General features: G+C 40.7%; 1 protein-coding gene across 1 annotated transcript in view; it reads right to left on the bottom strand.

Moving 5' to 3' along the window:
• Nucleotides 1-17,015, bottom strand: part of MAP1B (microtubule associated protein 1B) — a 71,385-nt gene that overhangs the window by 5,744 nt on the left and 48,626 nt on the right. The window contains 4 exon segments of the mRNA XM_030236766.2: nucleotides 651-889; nucleotides 2,968-7,887; nucleotides 7,890-9,513; nucleotides 16,503-16,643. Of these exon segments, the coding sequence (XP_030092626.2) occupies nucleotides 651-889; nucleotides 2,968-7,887; nucleotides 7,890-9,513; nucleotides 16,503-16,643 (6,924 nt within the window).

The following is a 17,015-nucleotide window of genomic DNA, read 5'->3' as shown; positions in this document are numbered from 1 at the left end:
AAGTTTCCAGCTGCATCTAATTTCTCTAAAAAGCATGAAACATTTCTTCCCTACTTAAAACTGCAACAATGCCAATCTCAGGTCATATATGTGGTGTACTAAAATTATGAGACGTCCAAACCGGCTCTATAAACCAGTACTGAACTGTTTTAAAAACCAGGAATTGGTCTGAAGGGAGAGCAGTGCAGCTCTGTGCTTCACACATCACCAATGGTTTCACTGGTACCCAGCCTGGAAGAGTGCTGGGGTTTAGGATTCTTCCTTTTGTTTTTTTCTCTCAAAGAATTTTCTCCTACCTGTGTTGGTAGGAGATAATAACAATGTGGTACTTAAGAGAGGCAAAGAATTTTGCCACATATCAGGGGAAGAGTGCAGCTAGCTACTCTCTCTTTTTACCTGGGGATTTGTCTGGGAAAGACAGAAAAACTGGGTGAATTGCTCTGTGTAAAAGGCATTGGGTACAGATCCTCTTTCCTCTCATCATATTCTCCATTCCAAAGGAGGTTCCTACCTTCCTTGGCAGACACCTGTCTTTCAAACTAAGCCAGGGCCCCATTCTCTGGCAGCCACCATCTGTGCCAGAGGTGCTCTAGTTTCTCATAGCTGAGAAAGGTTAGATTTCACGGTTGGGATAGAAATGAAGAGCCTACCTGCATGTTACTCTCCCACTGTGCCTTGCCCTCCAGCAGGGAGTCCAGAACAGCCCTGCTTGGCTCCTCAGCCGCAGCATCATTCCCGCTCACCACATAGTAGGATGACCGCACCCTCTTGAAAAACTCAACATCAACATTCTTGCTATTGCTGTGGTTGGGAATGTACACCAGATCCAAATACACTGGAGGTCCCGGAGGCACTGCTGTAGATTTTGCCACCTTAGTATTCCCAGGTCCTTTGGGAATCAAACAACAAAAGAATATATCACAGGCTGGTTAAAAGTATGCATTTATTAATTACTGTTTTAACCACTGAGGTGAGACTTGTTACAGCTTTGCTGGACTCCAATTATGATTGTAACGGGAGGAAAAACCTGAAAAACTGGAACTATATAATACAATAAAAAATCACTACCATATAACAAAAATTTGGCTGAACGTTTCCCAGTAATATACTACTATTATCCAACAACTACTATGCAGGGCTGTGATTACTGAATTATCATTCAGTAAATGGTGCTATTATTTTCCTAATAAAGAAGTGCAGCTATTTGAAAGTCTAGGATATGACTGATTATAAAATCTAGTATCACACAGGAGGCCATGAAAATTTGAAGCTGTCCTGAAATCTGAGGTACGTAGCAAGACATGATAGCAATTGGTGTGCTCAGGCTGCCTTACAGATGCATCAGGAAGATAATACATGTGAGCACAAAGAGGAACTTGGAAGGAGGAAGTCACAAAGCAATTCAGGGAACAGAGTCAAGTATTTGTCTGCCTGCTGTATCCTTATTTGCATACACAAATTAGCTACTTAGCACAAAAAGTAGGGGGGAAGCGTTTCTTTGCTGCTGATCTTAGTATATCCAATACTTGTTTTAAGAAAAGCTTCAGTCAAAATGAAGTGCAACATGTAAACACATTAAAGTTATTACACAAAAATTTGCACCTTTTGCTCTAAGATCATGGTGTAAACTAAAAATCAGGCTTCAGTCAGTAATTTTACCCAGATGATCAATGTTTATGATTTATTAGCTTTCTCATGTTGATTAAGCTTGGAAAACAATTATTTGAGCAATATGATTAATTTAGGGTCAAAGAGTGTAAGGCCAGGAAACTCCCTTACAGTTATCTAGCATGTTCTGATTTTACCACAGGGCAAAATGCCAAATGAAGTGATAAAATTTCCTGATTTAGAGAGGTTTTGCTAATGGTTTTGTTACAAAATATTTTATCATCTTTGATGATAAAAAAAATCTCTGATGTCATTTTAAATTGTACATACCAACACTGATTAAGATAATTGTTGCTATATTTTTAAATTTTATGTCATTACAAATTATTCCAGCACATCCCTGAGAAGTATGCCTAATGACTTTATTATAGAGCTGAAGTGCTGCAGAAATGCACAACATGAATAACTGCATTGCTGCTTTGAAACGTATCTTCTAACAGAGATGCAAATGATGGAGTGAGAAAGGAACACTGGACTACCAAAAACGGGGAAGCTACAGACAGTTGAATGCTGGTTTGTTTGTGCTGAATCCTAGAACTGCTCCTTGTAAAGAAGCTTTCAACAGAACATCAGTCCTCACAGCAGAAAAATCAAAGTATCCCCCAAATAGTCCCTAACAAGGTCTCTGGAAACAACCGATTAGCACAATACCTCCTCTTTCAGTAATCTAATTCACAATTTTTTGCTACTTAGAATGTATAACAGACATTCAAAATTACATTAATCTAGTATGTTTGGTCATCAGCGATGGCATAAAACCAGATTATGTGATGTACATGCTTACTTCACTCAAAAGGCTTTTACTAATGTTAAATTTTTTTAAATGCTGCTTTTAAAGTCAATCCAGGAAAGTAATAAGAATATCCAAAGAGAGATGGTGACTTTGCCTCCCACAATATTAAACTGCATTAATTTATGTTAAAGAGAATTGTATCTACTTATTTCTCACAATGAATAAAAGGGTTCACCTTGCTACTGATTTTACTTCACCTACAAAAGTGGTACTTACAATTCTATTTGGTGGTTAACTGATTAGACAGCTTGTAGTAAATTTTTTCTATTTTATGTACTCTCTGTGCAAACTGACATCAATTTTTCTCAGATTATAGAAGTAAAACTAGTGACTTTCATGCATTTAAGTGTGGCATTTACATGCTGGATTTGTACTTAAAAACTGAACTTTCTTTGAGGATATGCCACAAACCACACTTTCATATATAATATGGAAGTTTATAATGGCAAGCTAACTACACTGCAATAAGAAAAACAGAACACCAGGGTGTTGCTATTTGTCTTTACCTGTTGTTGCAGTCTTTGCTGACTTGGATGTTGTTGTATTTGCTGCATTCTTGGTATCCTTGTCTTTCTCTTCCACTCGAGACTTTACCTCTGGATTAGAGATATTTTTGGTTGCCTTCTCCACAGATTCCTTCTTTTTTGGAGAAGCTGTTCTGGAAATTTTGTCTAAAGATTCTTTTGTAGCTGGCTTTGGTGAAGCCACTTGTTTTGATTTGCCATCACTTTTTTTAACAGGAGAAGATGACTTGGTCTTGGTACCTTGCTTTTTTGTCTTTGTCTTTTCTTTGAGGTCCTTCTTCAAAGGTTTACCTAAATTCTGTTCAACAGGCAACGCCTCTGGATCAACCATGGTGACATCAGGGTGCCTGGGGGAAGGGCTGCGATCCTGCATTGGGACAGGTGGTGGGTCAATGTGTTTGTACGTAATTGTCTTGTCCGTTGGGATGGTTTCCGACTCATCTTCTGAGTCAATGTTAGCATCTGCAGTGATGGAAGGGCATTCCTCAGTCTCCGGGGGAACATCCGAGTCGGTCTGAGATGGGGCAGACTCGCTTACAGATGTGGGGGGAGTTTCATCACACTGCCGCCCTTGCTGCTTTCCCCCAGAAGGAGGCTGAGCTCCCCCAGACTGAGTTAGTGGCTTCTCTTGATCTTGAGACTGTTCTTCACTTGCAAACCACTCAAGGGGATTTGGGTTGATAAATGAAGGTGAAAGTTCAGTTTTGGGATGTTTATATTCACAAGAGGACACAAGGCATAAATCAACATCTTGACGGGATTCTGCTAGCGATTTACTTGGAGTAAAATGTGCACTTGCTTCATAGGAATAGCTGGTAGCTTCGGGTGACCTCCCAGGGGTGGCTCTCCCAGTTGTCTCAAATGAGTAATCTGTGGCTTCAGGTGAACTGGAGGCTTTCCCAGTCATCTCATAAGAATAAGTCATGGCCTCTGATGACCTGGTGGTTCTCCCAGTTGTCTCATAGCAGTAGCCAACGGCTTCTGGTGACTTAGAGGTTTTCCTTGTTGTCTCATAGGAATAATCCATAGTATCAGGTGATCTGGTAGCTTTCCCAGTTAACTCATAGGAATAATCTGTGGCTTCAGGTGATTTGGTGGTTTTCCCAGCTGTCTCATAAGAATAATCTGGGGCCTCTGGTGACCTGGTGGTTTTCCCTGTGATCTGATAAGAATAATCTGTGACCTCAGATGACCTCATATTTTTTGCAATTATCTCATATGAGTAGTCAGTACCCTCGGGTGACCTAGTAGTGTTCCTGGTTATCTCATAGGAATAATCTGTGGTCTCAGGAGACCTAGTAGTTTTTCTGCTTGTCTCATAGGAATAATCCATGGCTTGAGGTGATCTAGTAGATTTCCCAACTGTCTCATAGGAATAGCTGATATTCTCTGGTGATCTTGTACTTTTCTCTCTGTCCTCATATGAATAACTAAGTTCTTCTGGTGACCTGCTGCTTTTCTCCGAATCTTCTCTATCCGGGCTGAGTAAAGGTTCTGGACTGTGCTTTGATAGGGGCTCCTGATAACCAAAAGCTTTGACAGAAGACACATGCTGTGACAACAAAGGTGTGTGACTAGCTGACACTGCTTCTGTGATTGCAGGAGGTGAGTCTGGAAAAGTAGGAGAATACAGGGGAGAAGATTCCCTTGGAGTTAGTGGAGACAGGTCAGATTTTGGTGACAGCTTTTCTCCCAGGCTCTGCACCTTTTCTGAGGTAAAAGAAGAATGCAGTGACATCTCTCTGGGTGGAACACCAGCTGAAAAAGTTTCCTCTGGCAGTGGTGAAGCTACCTGGGAAGGTGTATGAGCTGATGAACTTGAGGACGAAGCTTCAATTTGAGAAACTGAAATAATTTCTGAAATATCTTTTTCTTGAGAGTAAGATGACTGTTCCACAGGTGAAATCTTCTGTGCAAAAGGAGACTCCTGTGTATCCGAAGGGCTATAATCCACTTCTGTTGGTCCATTTTCAGATATATGGTGTACGCTAGTGCCTACAGCAGGATATTCTGGAGACTGCCTACTAAAATCCATTGCTAAAGACTGCTCAGGTGACTCCCGACCATATTCTACTGACATAGCTGACTGCTCAGGAGATCTGTGATCAAGCATGGGTGTTCTTGATTTTGCAGTTTTAGGTGAGAAATCTGGTGGAGAAATTGACATAGGCCTTGGGCACTCTTCTTTAGATGGAGACATTTCTGTTTCCTGAAAAGTCGTTGGTGTTTGTACAACTGACACTGAAAGGGAATCATCAACTTCAGTAGAGTGGGGAGAACCAACCTCAGCATGCAAAGAAGGAGATACATCATCAGTAGTTGGTTCTGGAAATGAACTAGTGGCAACAGATGCTGTAGAGACAGAAGCTACTCCTTCTATATGAGAATAGGTGTCTTCTGCAACAACCTCATCAACGGGAGTTGCAGACTTGTCAGAGACAGTGCCTTCTGAAATTGACATTTTGGTATCTTCTTTTAAAGAACCAAACTGACTGATGTCTATTTGAGTTGGTGAGAGGTCACCTGCTAACTTCCGCTCATCCAAGACCAGTGAAGACTGGGAGCTGCTGGGTTCTGTGTCCTCCATTTTCCTTTCCAGGCTGAAGCCTTCCTTAATTACCATAAATTCCATGCTTTTTTCATCTTGTTTTTCTTGGAAGACGCCCACAGAGCTTGCTTCAGAAGCTGGGCTCATCTGAACAGGTGATTTTTCTTTTTCAGGTTTCCCCTCAGAAGGACTTCCACAATCTCTGGCAGGAGACTTTAAATCAGCACTCAAAAATGTGTCATAAGTGGTCTCTGAACCTATCAGCGGAGGACTCCGCAGAGGCGAGAGAACCTTCTCAATAGGAGATTCTGAATCTGGCACGGGCTCATCCATAGGGCTGATTCTGCATTTCTCAGACTCATCTTTGACTTCACTGAACTCAAAGCTAACAGGAGCTTCTGTTGACTTTTCACTGGTTTCAGAGGGAAGCTGACTGGACTTTTCATCAGTGGGAGACTGATAATAAGGTGTGTGGCCAGCACTACCAGCAGCAGACTGTGATGGAGATGCTACTTCTAATGTTTTATCTTCAGGGCTTGCGCAGTGCTCTTCAGCAACTTCTTGGTGTACGTCAGGCAATTTAGCAGTGGGGACAGACTCAGAAGGAACTTTGATCTCATTGGGAGTGAGTGAAAAGTTCACGCTACGTTCACTTAGTGGTGTTTTGGCAACAGGCGATGGAGGGGACAAACTGTCAGCTGGACTCTTGGCTGAACTATGTTTTCCACCATCTTCTTGATAGGGTTCTCTGATTTCTAATTTGTCAGTGCCTTGGATTTCACTTTCCCTTTGCCGGTATACATCTTGGAATGCAGATTTGCAGAATTTGTCTTCCTCTAATGAAGAGGGTGGTGAGATGGTGGAAGCTGAGGCGTTATAATCCTTTCCTTCTGTGGCCTCTGTTTTGGATCCTTCTGATAACCCATTAAAAGCATCTGGAAGTGGAGAAAGTTTAGCTCTGCTGAACTCTTGAGAGTACAGTGATGTCTCATATTTGGTAATGTTCACATACTCTTGAGAGGGTGACTCGCTTTCCTCATTGTTAGTTTCATCACTCATGACATCTCGGGGTGTTGACATTTCATCCATTGGAGTTGGTTCACTGGATATTTCAATGGTGGACTGTGTGTAACCTGAAGTAGCAGTGAATTCCTCAGGTTGATCTTCTCTATTTTCTTCATCAGAAACAGTGGCTTCACTCTCTGAACCACCAGGCAGTGTCTCGTCGTGGATAGAAGAAGCTGGTTCAATCACTGGAGACTGAGACTCTGAGCGCTTGGCTGGTGTAATTATGAGTAAGCCATACTTATCCTCGGCTTCACCAGATTCTGCAGCTTTGTCTACCACAGCCATCACATAATCTTCTTCAGCTTCTGTTTTTTCAGTTTCTTCTTCATCTCTGATGTCTTCTGCTTTGTCTTCCTCATCTTCTTCTGTCTCTTCAGTTTCTGCCTTTTCTATTGCTTCTTCCCTGTCTTCTTCAGCTCGTTCATCGGATGCCTCATAATCTGCCTTTTCAATATAATTTTCATCTTTAATGTTAGTATCTACTTGAGTCATTACTTTTTCTGAGCCACCTGGAATTTTTCTTGATTCTTCCACATATGGTTTTGTGGCATCCAGTTGTGATTTTTCTACTTCATTTTCATCTCGTTCTTCAGCTTCTTCTGTCTCTGCCTTTTCTTCATAATCTGCTTCAGATGATTCTTCCAAGCCAGTTCCCTCATCTTCAAACTTTTCATTGTCATCAACCTTGTGTTTTTCCACAGGTTCCAATTCTTCAGGTGTCTGTTCACATTCACCCTCAGCCTCTGTGGTAGTTATGCCTTCATCAGATGACTCAGCAGGTCCTTCATTATCCAGTTTTTCTTTTTGTATTTCAAAAGCATCTTTTTGTTCTGTGCCAGTGAGTTTCAGATCATCTTTTATAAGTCCAACTTGAGATTTTGTTTCTTTTATTGTTTCTACTTCTTCGGCTTTTAGTTCCTCAAAATCCTTTGTTAAATCCTCTGGTGAAGACATAAGGGATCTCTCTGCTTCCAGCTCCTTTCCACCGGCTGCAATTTCTGCAGCTGCTACAGTGGCGGCTCCAACTGCTGCAAGGGCAGCTTGTGCTCCACTGACTTTGAGGTCCTTCTTCACACTTTTAACTTTTCCTTTTTCCTTTGGCTTCCCAGCAGGTATTGCTTCTTTTTTAGCAGGTTCCTCTTTCTTTTGTGGTTTAGGCTTTGCTGCTGGCTTTTTGGCTTCATTTGAAGGAGTAGCTGTCTTCTTTGTTTCTTTAGGAACCTTCTTGATGTCCTTTTTGACTTCTTTGTCTTCTTTCTTGATTTCCTTCTTCTCTTCTTTTTTAGCTTCTTTTTGACTTCTTTTGTTGAAGCTTCTTTCTTTATTTCCTTCTTAGCTTCCTTCTTGTCTTCCTTTTTCACCTCTTTTTTAACTTCTTTCTTGATCTCCTCTTTTTTTGGTTTTTCCTCTTTTTTGATGGGTGTTTTCTCTTCTCTTTTAGAAACCTCTTTCTTTGGTTTTTCTTTGTCTTCCTTCTTTTCTTCAGGTTTTGCTTTGACTTCCTTTTTCACTGTCTTCTCCTTTGACATTTTCGGTTTTACATCTGTACTTTGTTTTTCAGGCATTTCAGATTTCACTAGTTGCTCTTCCTTACTTGCTATCTCTTTTTCCACCACTACTGGTTTGGTCTCTACTTTTGCTGGTTTTTCTTTTTTAACTGGAACTTTATCTTTGTTTTCCAACTTCTGAGGCTTTTCTGGTACTGGACTAGGCTTCACAGGCTCTGGTGTTTCTTCTTTAGATTCCTTTCTGACAGGTTTATTTGGTGGTGTCTTTGCAGCAGGCTTCAGACTCTCCTTGCTATCTGTTCGTTGCTTCAATTTTGCTTGTTTCACAGCTGGACTAGCAATGTTCCCAGTCAGGTCTTTTTGTGTAACCATTGGTTGTTTAAGGAAGTCTAAGTGTTTGAGTTTTTCTAGTCCCTCTAGAATATTATACTGGGTGCTGTTTCCAGGAAAGAGAACTCGGATTATTTTTTCTGCAGGATTAGCTGGATGCCAGACAATCAGGGATGAGACAGAGGTGAAATAGGATAATGGAATGTCTAGCTCTTGGCCATTTGGTAGCAGGAATTCAGCTTTGTCTTTGTTAGTACCACTCCACTGCTGCATAAAATATTGCATCTCTTTGCTATTTTTGACAGGATTAAGCACATACATCTCAAGTTTGCCAACTCCCATTTTCTGAAATAAAATGATAGGGTCAATGGTATTTCCTGTATTTCTGAAAAGAGGTTCTGGTTTCATAGACAACTTATTTAAATACTGGAGAGTAAAACAAGCTTCTTCTACACTCCTTTTTACTCTAAAATTAGGATCCAGGTTCTTCAGGTTCTCAGGTACATTAAGGAACACAACTCCTAAATCAGGTGAGATCAGATTTTTCATCCAGTCACTGTTGGTAGTAGACCCTTGAGACTGCTCCTCTTCTAGTTCAGCTATCTTTCGCTGAAGCATGCTATTGATTCCTGGCAGATTGTCATCTCCGATGTGAGTGAGCAGAATGGAATCTACCCTGTCCAAGTGCCGGATAAGTTTCCAAAAACAAGATTTTCTTTCAGATCCTCCATTGATAAGCATATTGAATCCATTCACTGCAAACAATGCAGAATCCCCTCTTCCCCCTGGGAAAATGTAACAGCAGGGTTTGGAGAGCTTCAAAAAGCCTCCTGAGGTTGGAGGTTCCAAAATATCAAAAGGTGATGGCACTTCTACTGATTCTGACAGATACTCTGTGAATTCAGAGAGTCCTTCCATCTCAGGCAATATGAAAGCTGAGTTGAGTTTAATGTTAATGAAGTCTTGAAGGTTGTGTCTGTCAAGGTTGGAATTTTTCCAGTCCCCTTCCTCAGGGCAGAAGAGAGTTAGGCTGGCTTTGTTGGCAGGGTGTGTGGTGCTCAACAATTCACCAATCTAGGGTTATAAAACAAAAACACAAGAAGATGCACACAAATTTATTTTTAATGTCAATTAATGTCAACACATTTCCTGATCAGATAGATAAAACCTTTTTCATTTAGTTCTGCACTGGGTGAGTCCCCATTCTAGATGCTAAAGTAAGCCGGTATCACAACTATTTTACTGCCTTATTTTTTAAAATACAAAGGAGGACTGTTTTTCTGGTCAGTGCTGCCCAAAGGACAACAGGATATAAGGTTCCCACTTTCCTCCTCCATACTTTATAGAAGGATTGTCCTAACTATTATGCTGAGAGGGTATGAGGACTGTGGGGATAATGCAGCCTAAGCTGACACTGTATGCCTACCATGACATACAGGCTCATGAGTCTCCCAGCAGGTCCAGTCCACCCAGAAGAGACAACCAAGTATCAAGAGGACAAAGTACAACCTCTTAACAGGCAGAGAGCAACTGCAACACAGAGGAGGCCAGCATCCTCCCAGGGGTAGTTGCCATCCTTTCTGCTTCTCTCAGGATATATTCTACCACACCACTGTTTGTGCAGGTTTTTCTGTGGGCTAGTGGCTGAAAAGCTTCCAGATTTATCAAGATTGTCTGCAGGAGAGTTTTTCAGAACAATGACCATGAGATGGTGGAATTCAGAATCTTGTGAGGAAGCAAAGCTGTAAGCAGGACTAGAATCCTGAACTTAGACCTCTTCAAAGACTACTTGGAAGAATTCTGTGGTTTAGGGTTCTAGAAAATATGGGGATCCAACAGAGGTGGTCAGTATTCAAGCATCCTTCCTTTAAGCTCAAGATCAATGTATTCCCATGAGCAACAGCTCCAGGGGTGTGGAGACCTGCATGGATAAGTAGGGAGCTTCTAGTAAATCTCAAGCAAAAGGAAGAAATTTATGGGATGTGAAAAAAGGCACAGACCACATGAAAGAGCTATAGGAACACTGTTAGAATATGCAGGGATGTAACAAGAAAGGTCAAGGCCCACCCGAAAATGAGTCTGGTAAGGTCCATCAAGGATAGCAAGAAGGACTTCTACAAGTACAGCAGCAGCAAAAGGAAGAATAAGGAAAATGTGGGTCACTGATAAATCAGATTGGTCTCCTGGTCCAATGGAAGACTTAGAGAAGGTATGAATTACTGAATGTCTTCTTTGCCTCAGTCTCAAATCTTGGAGATAAGGGAGGCTGGAGAAAAGGAAAAGTTTTCTTATTTCTAAGGGGTTGCATTAGAGATCAACTAGGCAGACATAACATCCATAAAATCCATAGGTCCTGATGAGATGCACCCACAGGTGCTGAAGTAGCTGGCAGATGTTGCTAAGGCACTCTTTGAAAAATCATGGAGAAAAGGAGAGGTGGATGATGACTGATGACTGGAGGAAAGTCAGTGTTACTCCTCTATTCAAAAATGGGAAGAAAAAGGACTTCACAGCCTCCCTGTGAAAAAGACATAGGAAAAAGGAAGAAAAAAGAACATAGAAAAAGGACATAGGAAACTACTGTCCAGTCAGCCTCACTTCCATTCCTCGAAAGGTGATGGACCAGAACATTCTGGAGGTCATCACCAAGTAAATAAAAGAAAAGAAGGTCATCAGGAGCAGTCAGCAAGGATTCCTCAAGAAGAGATCATGCTGACCAATCTGACAGCCTTCTGTGATGGCAGGGCAGCACAGGTCAGTGAGGGGAGAGCAGTGGATGTTGTCTGCCTCCACTTCAGCAAGGCTTTGGACACCATTTCCCATAACATCCTTGTAAGCAAAGCTCAGGAGATGTGGGTTAGATGAACGGACAACGAGGTGGATCAAGGACTGGCGGAATGGCAGAGCTCAGAGAGTTGTTGTCAGCTGAGGAGAATCCAGTCTTATTCAGACTGTTTATCAACAGCCTGAAAGAAGGAATGGAATGCACCCTGAGCAAGTTTGCTGATGACACGGTGGGGACTGGCTGACACATTCAGCGTGACCTCAAAAGGCTGGAGAACTGGGAGTAGAGAATGAAGTTCAACAAAGGCAAACACGGGATTCTGCACGTGGGGAGGTGTAACCCCAAGTACCGGTAACAGGCAGGGGCTGAATTGCTGGGAAGCACCTCTGCAGAGAATGACCTGAGAATCTTGGTGGATGACAAGTTGACTATTTGCCAGCAAAGCGTCCCTGAGGCCAAGATGGTCAACTGTATCCTTAGAAGATACCATTCCTAAAAAGCCAGCACCATTCCTTCTACCAGGAAGAGTGTAGCCAGCAGGTTGAGGGAGATGATCTCCACTCAGCCTTAGTGACACCACATCTGGAGTGATGTTTTCAATTCTAGTCTCCACAGATCCACAAAGAGCTACAGAGGGTCCAGCAGAAGCCACAGGGATGATGAAGGGTCTGAAATATCTTTCTTAGGAGGTGAGAACATGGGAGCTGGGCCTGTTTAGTCTAGAGAAGTCTGAGAGGTGTTCTTGTCAAAACATATTAAATATCTCAAAGGCAGGCATCAAGAGGATGGATCTTTTCAGTGGTGGCCAGGAACAGGACAAGGAGCAATGGCCATAAGCTAAAACACAAATTCCACTTCAAAATGAGGAAGAAATTCCTTTGGTTGAGGATGGCAGAGCACTGGAACAGGCTGCCCAAGGAGCAGGGCAGGGAGGCTGTGAAGTCTCCCTCTCTGGAGATATTCAAAATCCATTTGGACATGTTTCTGTATCAATTGCTCTGGGTGACCCTGCCCTGGCAGGGGGTTTGGACTGGATAATCTCCATATGTCCCTTCTAATCCTAATGATTCTGTGATTCCGTGATTATGAAATGAGTTAATACTTCAGAAATAGAAATAACTGTAAGTTTTTGTGCCTCTCTCTCCAAGGAAGACACCGAGGAACTTGAGCATGTCCAGAGGAAGGCAACAGAGTTGGTGAAGGGCCTGGAGGACAAGTCTGACAAGGAGTGGCTGAATAAGCTGAGGTTGTTTTGCCTGGAAAAAAGAAGGCCTGGGGGATCTTATTGCTCTCTGCAATTGCCTGAAAGGAGGGTGTAGCCAGGAGAGGGCTTGGTCTGTTCTGACAAGTTACAAATGGCAGGAGGACAAGAAATGGTCTCAAATTGCACCAGAGGAAGTTCAGATTGGGTAAGAGGGAAAATTTCTTCCCCAAATGGGTTGTCAAACACTAAACCAGGCTGTCCAGGGAAGCGGTTGAATCACCATCCCTGCAGGTATTTAAGGTCTGTAGATGTGGTGGTGCTTGGGGGCAGAATTTAGTGTTGAATTTCGAAGTGTGGGGTAAGAGCTGGACTTGATGATCTTTGAGATCTTTTCCAACCCAAACAGTTCTGTGAATTTGTCTCTTTCAACCTTAACAATTCTATGAATCTATGATTCTAAATTTCGTGCTTCTGAGATTCCAAGGTCCAGTGTCTTGGATCAAGTCAAAGATCAAGGAAAAAAAATAGGGTTAAAAATGCTCTAGTTTGAGTTAAAATTCATGGACCACAAAAATTGAAATATAGAGTAATTATATTAATTTTGACAGGTTTGCTTAACATTCTAGTACTAAAACCAAGTGCTGCAATAAAGACACAGAAAATACTAATTTCCATGCCACAGTACTAAGAGCCATTTTTTATTCTGGGGTTCTGAACTTAAAAACAGTATTTGATGGTCCAAGATAAGGAGACAAACATGAAAAAGTATGACATATTTAACCTTATCTTAGTCCCACTGAGATACTTTCATTTGACTTTTTTTAAACTGACAATTCAGTTAAATATAGTTTATTTCTGTTCTATTTACCCTTAACAAAGAGACTACCAAACTTCTGCAGAGAAGTAATTCATGTATAAAATGTCAGTGGAAAACGTGCCAGCACATCATAATGAAAAATACCATAACCTTCTTGGCAGAGTTCAAGATTGGTTGTCAGTTCAAGATTTAAGAACATTTTTCACAAAGATGATATAGATAAATAACACTACAGCTAAATAATTAGGAATTCTTGGACCACAAGCTGTATCAACAGAGGAAATTAATATATAAAAGATTGATGATGTTCAATTGTGTTGGATCTCTTTGGGCCTTTCTGTGTGTAGGTCTCACTTTTTTCTTTGTATTACGTAACTTATTTTTTTAGCATTAACCAAACATAGAACTCAACAAAGATGTAGTGGCTGTTTTAAAAATACCAGTCCAACCAAGAGATAAATAAAGCCCAAAATAAATATTTTCTACCTTCCTGTATCATTGTTACTGGGTACCTAAACCATTTGACAGGAGTATAAATAAATCTCACCCGTATGTCAGATATGGCCCTATCTGAATAACAGCAAATGAAAAAACAAAGCAGAAAGAATAAATGGAGAAAACACTGGAAAGGTTAAAAGATAAGGACAATTGTGGAACCATTACTGTTGTTTATTGCAGAATTAAGAAAAGAGGGGCAGCACGGATGACAGCTTTGAAATGGATTTAGATTCTCAAGAGTACTGCTTATCATATGTGTCTGATCAGGGTTGAAAACACAATATTAGGAGGGGCCAAATGTAATAAAAAATCATTTCCTCTGAATAAATAAATCCAAGTCTGTTGCATGCATAAGGAAATAAAACTGGAGTGCAGACTGTTCCTCATGAAGGGCTGATTTTCTGTCTAGGTAAAAAAAAAATAATTATATGGTGACATATTGGGCTAATGAATATACTGTGTCAAGTTTTGGGGTGAGTCCTCTCCAGTTTAAATTACACCATATTTGAATTTCTGCTTCATACTTCTAAATTCTGACTTTTTTGCTCCTTAAAGGTGGCATGCACAATGCAGACAGTGTTAAGCCACTGGAAGCCCAGGCTAATGAAAAATTAAAGGAAGTTTATTCCAGGCACAGATTGTATCTGTTAGGAATAGCAAATTTAGTCATGCCTCAGAAAAAAGTATTAAATGGATTTGAATTTCAAATGGTGACACTAGGGATAGACAAAGATGTAGTAACGCAAAGATGCAGCTATTCCTCCTCCAAATTCAAAACCTCTGTGTTAGCAAAGAAATATAGAAATATATCACTAAACCTGAATAAACCTTTTCAAACATTGAGAGATATCTGTTGAGGAATGCTTGAGTTTTAAAGGTGTCATAGCCAGTGAAGACAAAAAGTAAGTTGCCTGCTCAGAGAAAACACAGTTATTACTTCCTACCCTGAATCACAAAGGTACAAAGAAAGAATTTCATGTTTTAGCTGTTGTTGCAGAAGCAAGGGAATGGGACATTTCACACCTTTCCACATAGGATAAATTGAAAATCCTGCTTTCAGGCTTTTCCTGGAGAGTTCTTCCTGCTAGAGACATTTCTGAATTAGACTTTATACAAGTATTTCCCAAAGTGTATTTACTTATTTGCAGGCACATTCCTTGACCTTAGTACAGGTTTGACCCAGTGAAGTAAAAATGGGCAGAGGCCAGAAACACTTACTCCCACCTTACATGGTCATAGAATCATATAATTGTTTAGGTTGCCAAAGACCCTTCAGATCTGTAAATCTGAAGGGTCTTTGGCACCCACCTGTAAATCTGTCACTGCCAAGTCCACTAGGATCAGGGCAGCACAGCAATTCTTTCATCTCATCACCACATAGAAAACCAGTAGCCACTTCTTCTGGACCTTTTTTTCCTAATCATTTTTTTCAATTTTTAAAAAAATGTTGCACACATGAACTGCAGTATGACAAACATGATCTTTCTTTGGTTTTGTGAAAGCTTGCAGACACACTGAGACCCCGAGGCTTCAGAAACAATAGGCTGGAAGCCAACACTTGCTGAGAGCCACGCCAGCTGGCTGGTGAGCACATTGCCAGCCACAGAGATGAGCCAAATGAGCCTTACTCATAGCCCATGGGAGTGTGTCCTGAACACCCACTACTGCAGCAATCCCACAGCATCTGCAACTTACTGCCAACCCCCATCCTCCCACTTTCCAAGCAATAATTTTGTTTCCTAATGATAATGGTAGCATTTGCCCCTAGTTTTGCAAGTAGTCATGAAGTAATTATGTGTCGCTAATTAGGCAGACAAAAGGAACTTGAGTTTGTAATTTCATAGAAAAGTAACTCTGAGAAGTGCCAGTGAATTTTAGGTGCCAGGACTGTCTCAGGGAGCAGGAATCTAGCTCTTTCCTCAACCATTTGCTGAACAAAGAGGCTTTGAGAATAGATCAAATGGATACAGTAAGGTCAAACGAGAGCTCGCGCAAACGATGCTATTTCAGTGCTGAACTTTCAAACCTCAGCCTACTGACATGCTTCTAATTAATAGTGGAAACTAAGTTTGTATGGATGCAGCCATACAGCTTATTTAAATATATACTTTACATGGCAGCCAAATTAAGTATGACAGCTTGTTTACTATGTATTCCTGCCCTATGGGAGCTTTCAGACACAGTACATATTAAGGAAAAGAGCAAAGTAACAAGCCATGAAACAAATGGTAAATACTGGTATATTTAATGCTTATCGTTTTGGTATGTAAAACCCACAAGTTTTACAGATTCACTGGCCATATTTTAGACACTACTATAAAAAAGTTAAGCAGGTAGATGGTGCCAAAAATACAGTATTCTAACAACCAGCCTCTGTCTTATTAATGCCACTTGCCAATTAGCCACAGACAAGAACCTGGTGTCAAGTTCAATTCTAATTCTTTGTATGTGCACCTTAGATTAATAACCTGTGTATTTTAAACACAGCACTATCTCCTTCCATTGTTGAAGGTTCCTTGTTTTTTTCTTTCTGAAAGTTGTAATTTAATTTCCCAAATTAATATTTAATTATTTTGTTAGGCAATTTACATTAAATCTAAAGTAAAATAAATAAACGTTTTGCAAGAGTAAATAAATAAAGAGTAAAGAGCAGCAGCACCAGGCTGCCCATAGTAACTCTAACAAGACAGACACTTTTAGTTTTCTAGGAATCTCTGCCAGCATGTAACCATGCATGGAAGACACTTTTCTAAACATACCTCTTGATCTGTGAAGATCTCAATGAAGTTCTGGAAGGAGAAGGACCCTGACTGAAGAATGAGCTCTCCTGTGTTTTCAAAGCACTGGCCAGTTAGAACAAGGAGCTTGTGCCTTGCAGCATCTGTGATCATTAAACGCACCTAGAATGAAGGAAAGAAATACATCAATAATGGGAGTGACCATGTGTTTCAAGAGTCCATTGAGAATACACACTTCATGTCTCCTAATTGACAACCAGTCTCTGGAACAGGACTCCCAAAACGTTATGGAGTTATACTGCTGTTTACAAAAGACAAAGGGGAAAACTTGAAAAAAAGAAGGGGCAAGATGCAGTTAGAAAGAAGGTCTGAAGAATAAACCAAATTAATGACATGAAAAAAACAGCAAGGAGAAGAATAGAATACAATTTGAATGAAGAAATAATCATTTTAGCAACAAACTTATTCATAGTATAGCTCTTGGTATACTTTTACGGAATTGTTTCAGGACAACCTTGGTAAACTATTTAAGAG

This window comes from Serinus canaria, chromosome Z (assembly GCF_022539315.1).
Source record: "Serinus canaria isolate serCan28SL12 chromosome Z, serCan2020, whole genome shotgun sequence".
Classification (NCBI taxonomy): Eukaryota; Metazoa; Chordata; class Aves; order Passeriformes; family Fringillidae; genus Serinus; species Serinus canaria.
The sequence above is the reverse complement of the archived record's forward strand: the minus strand, read 5'-3'. Positions and strand labels throughout refer to the sequence as shown.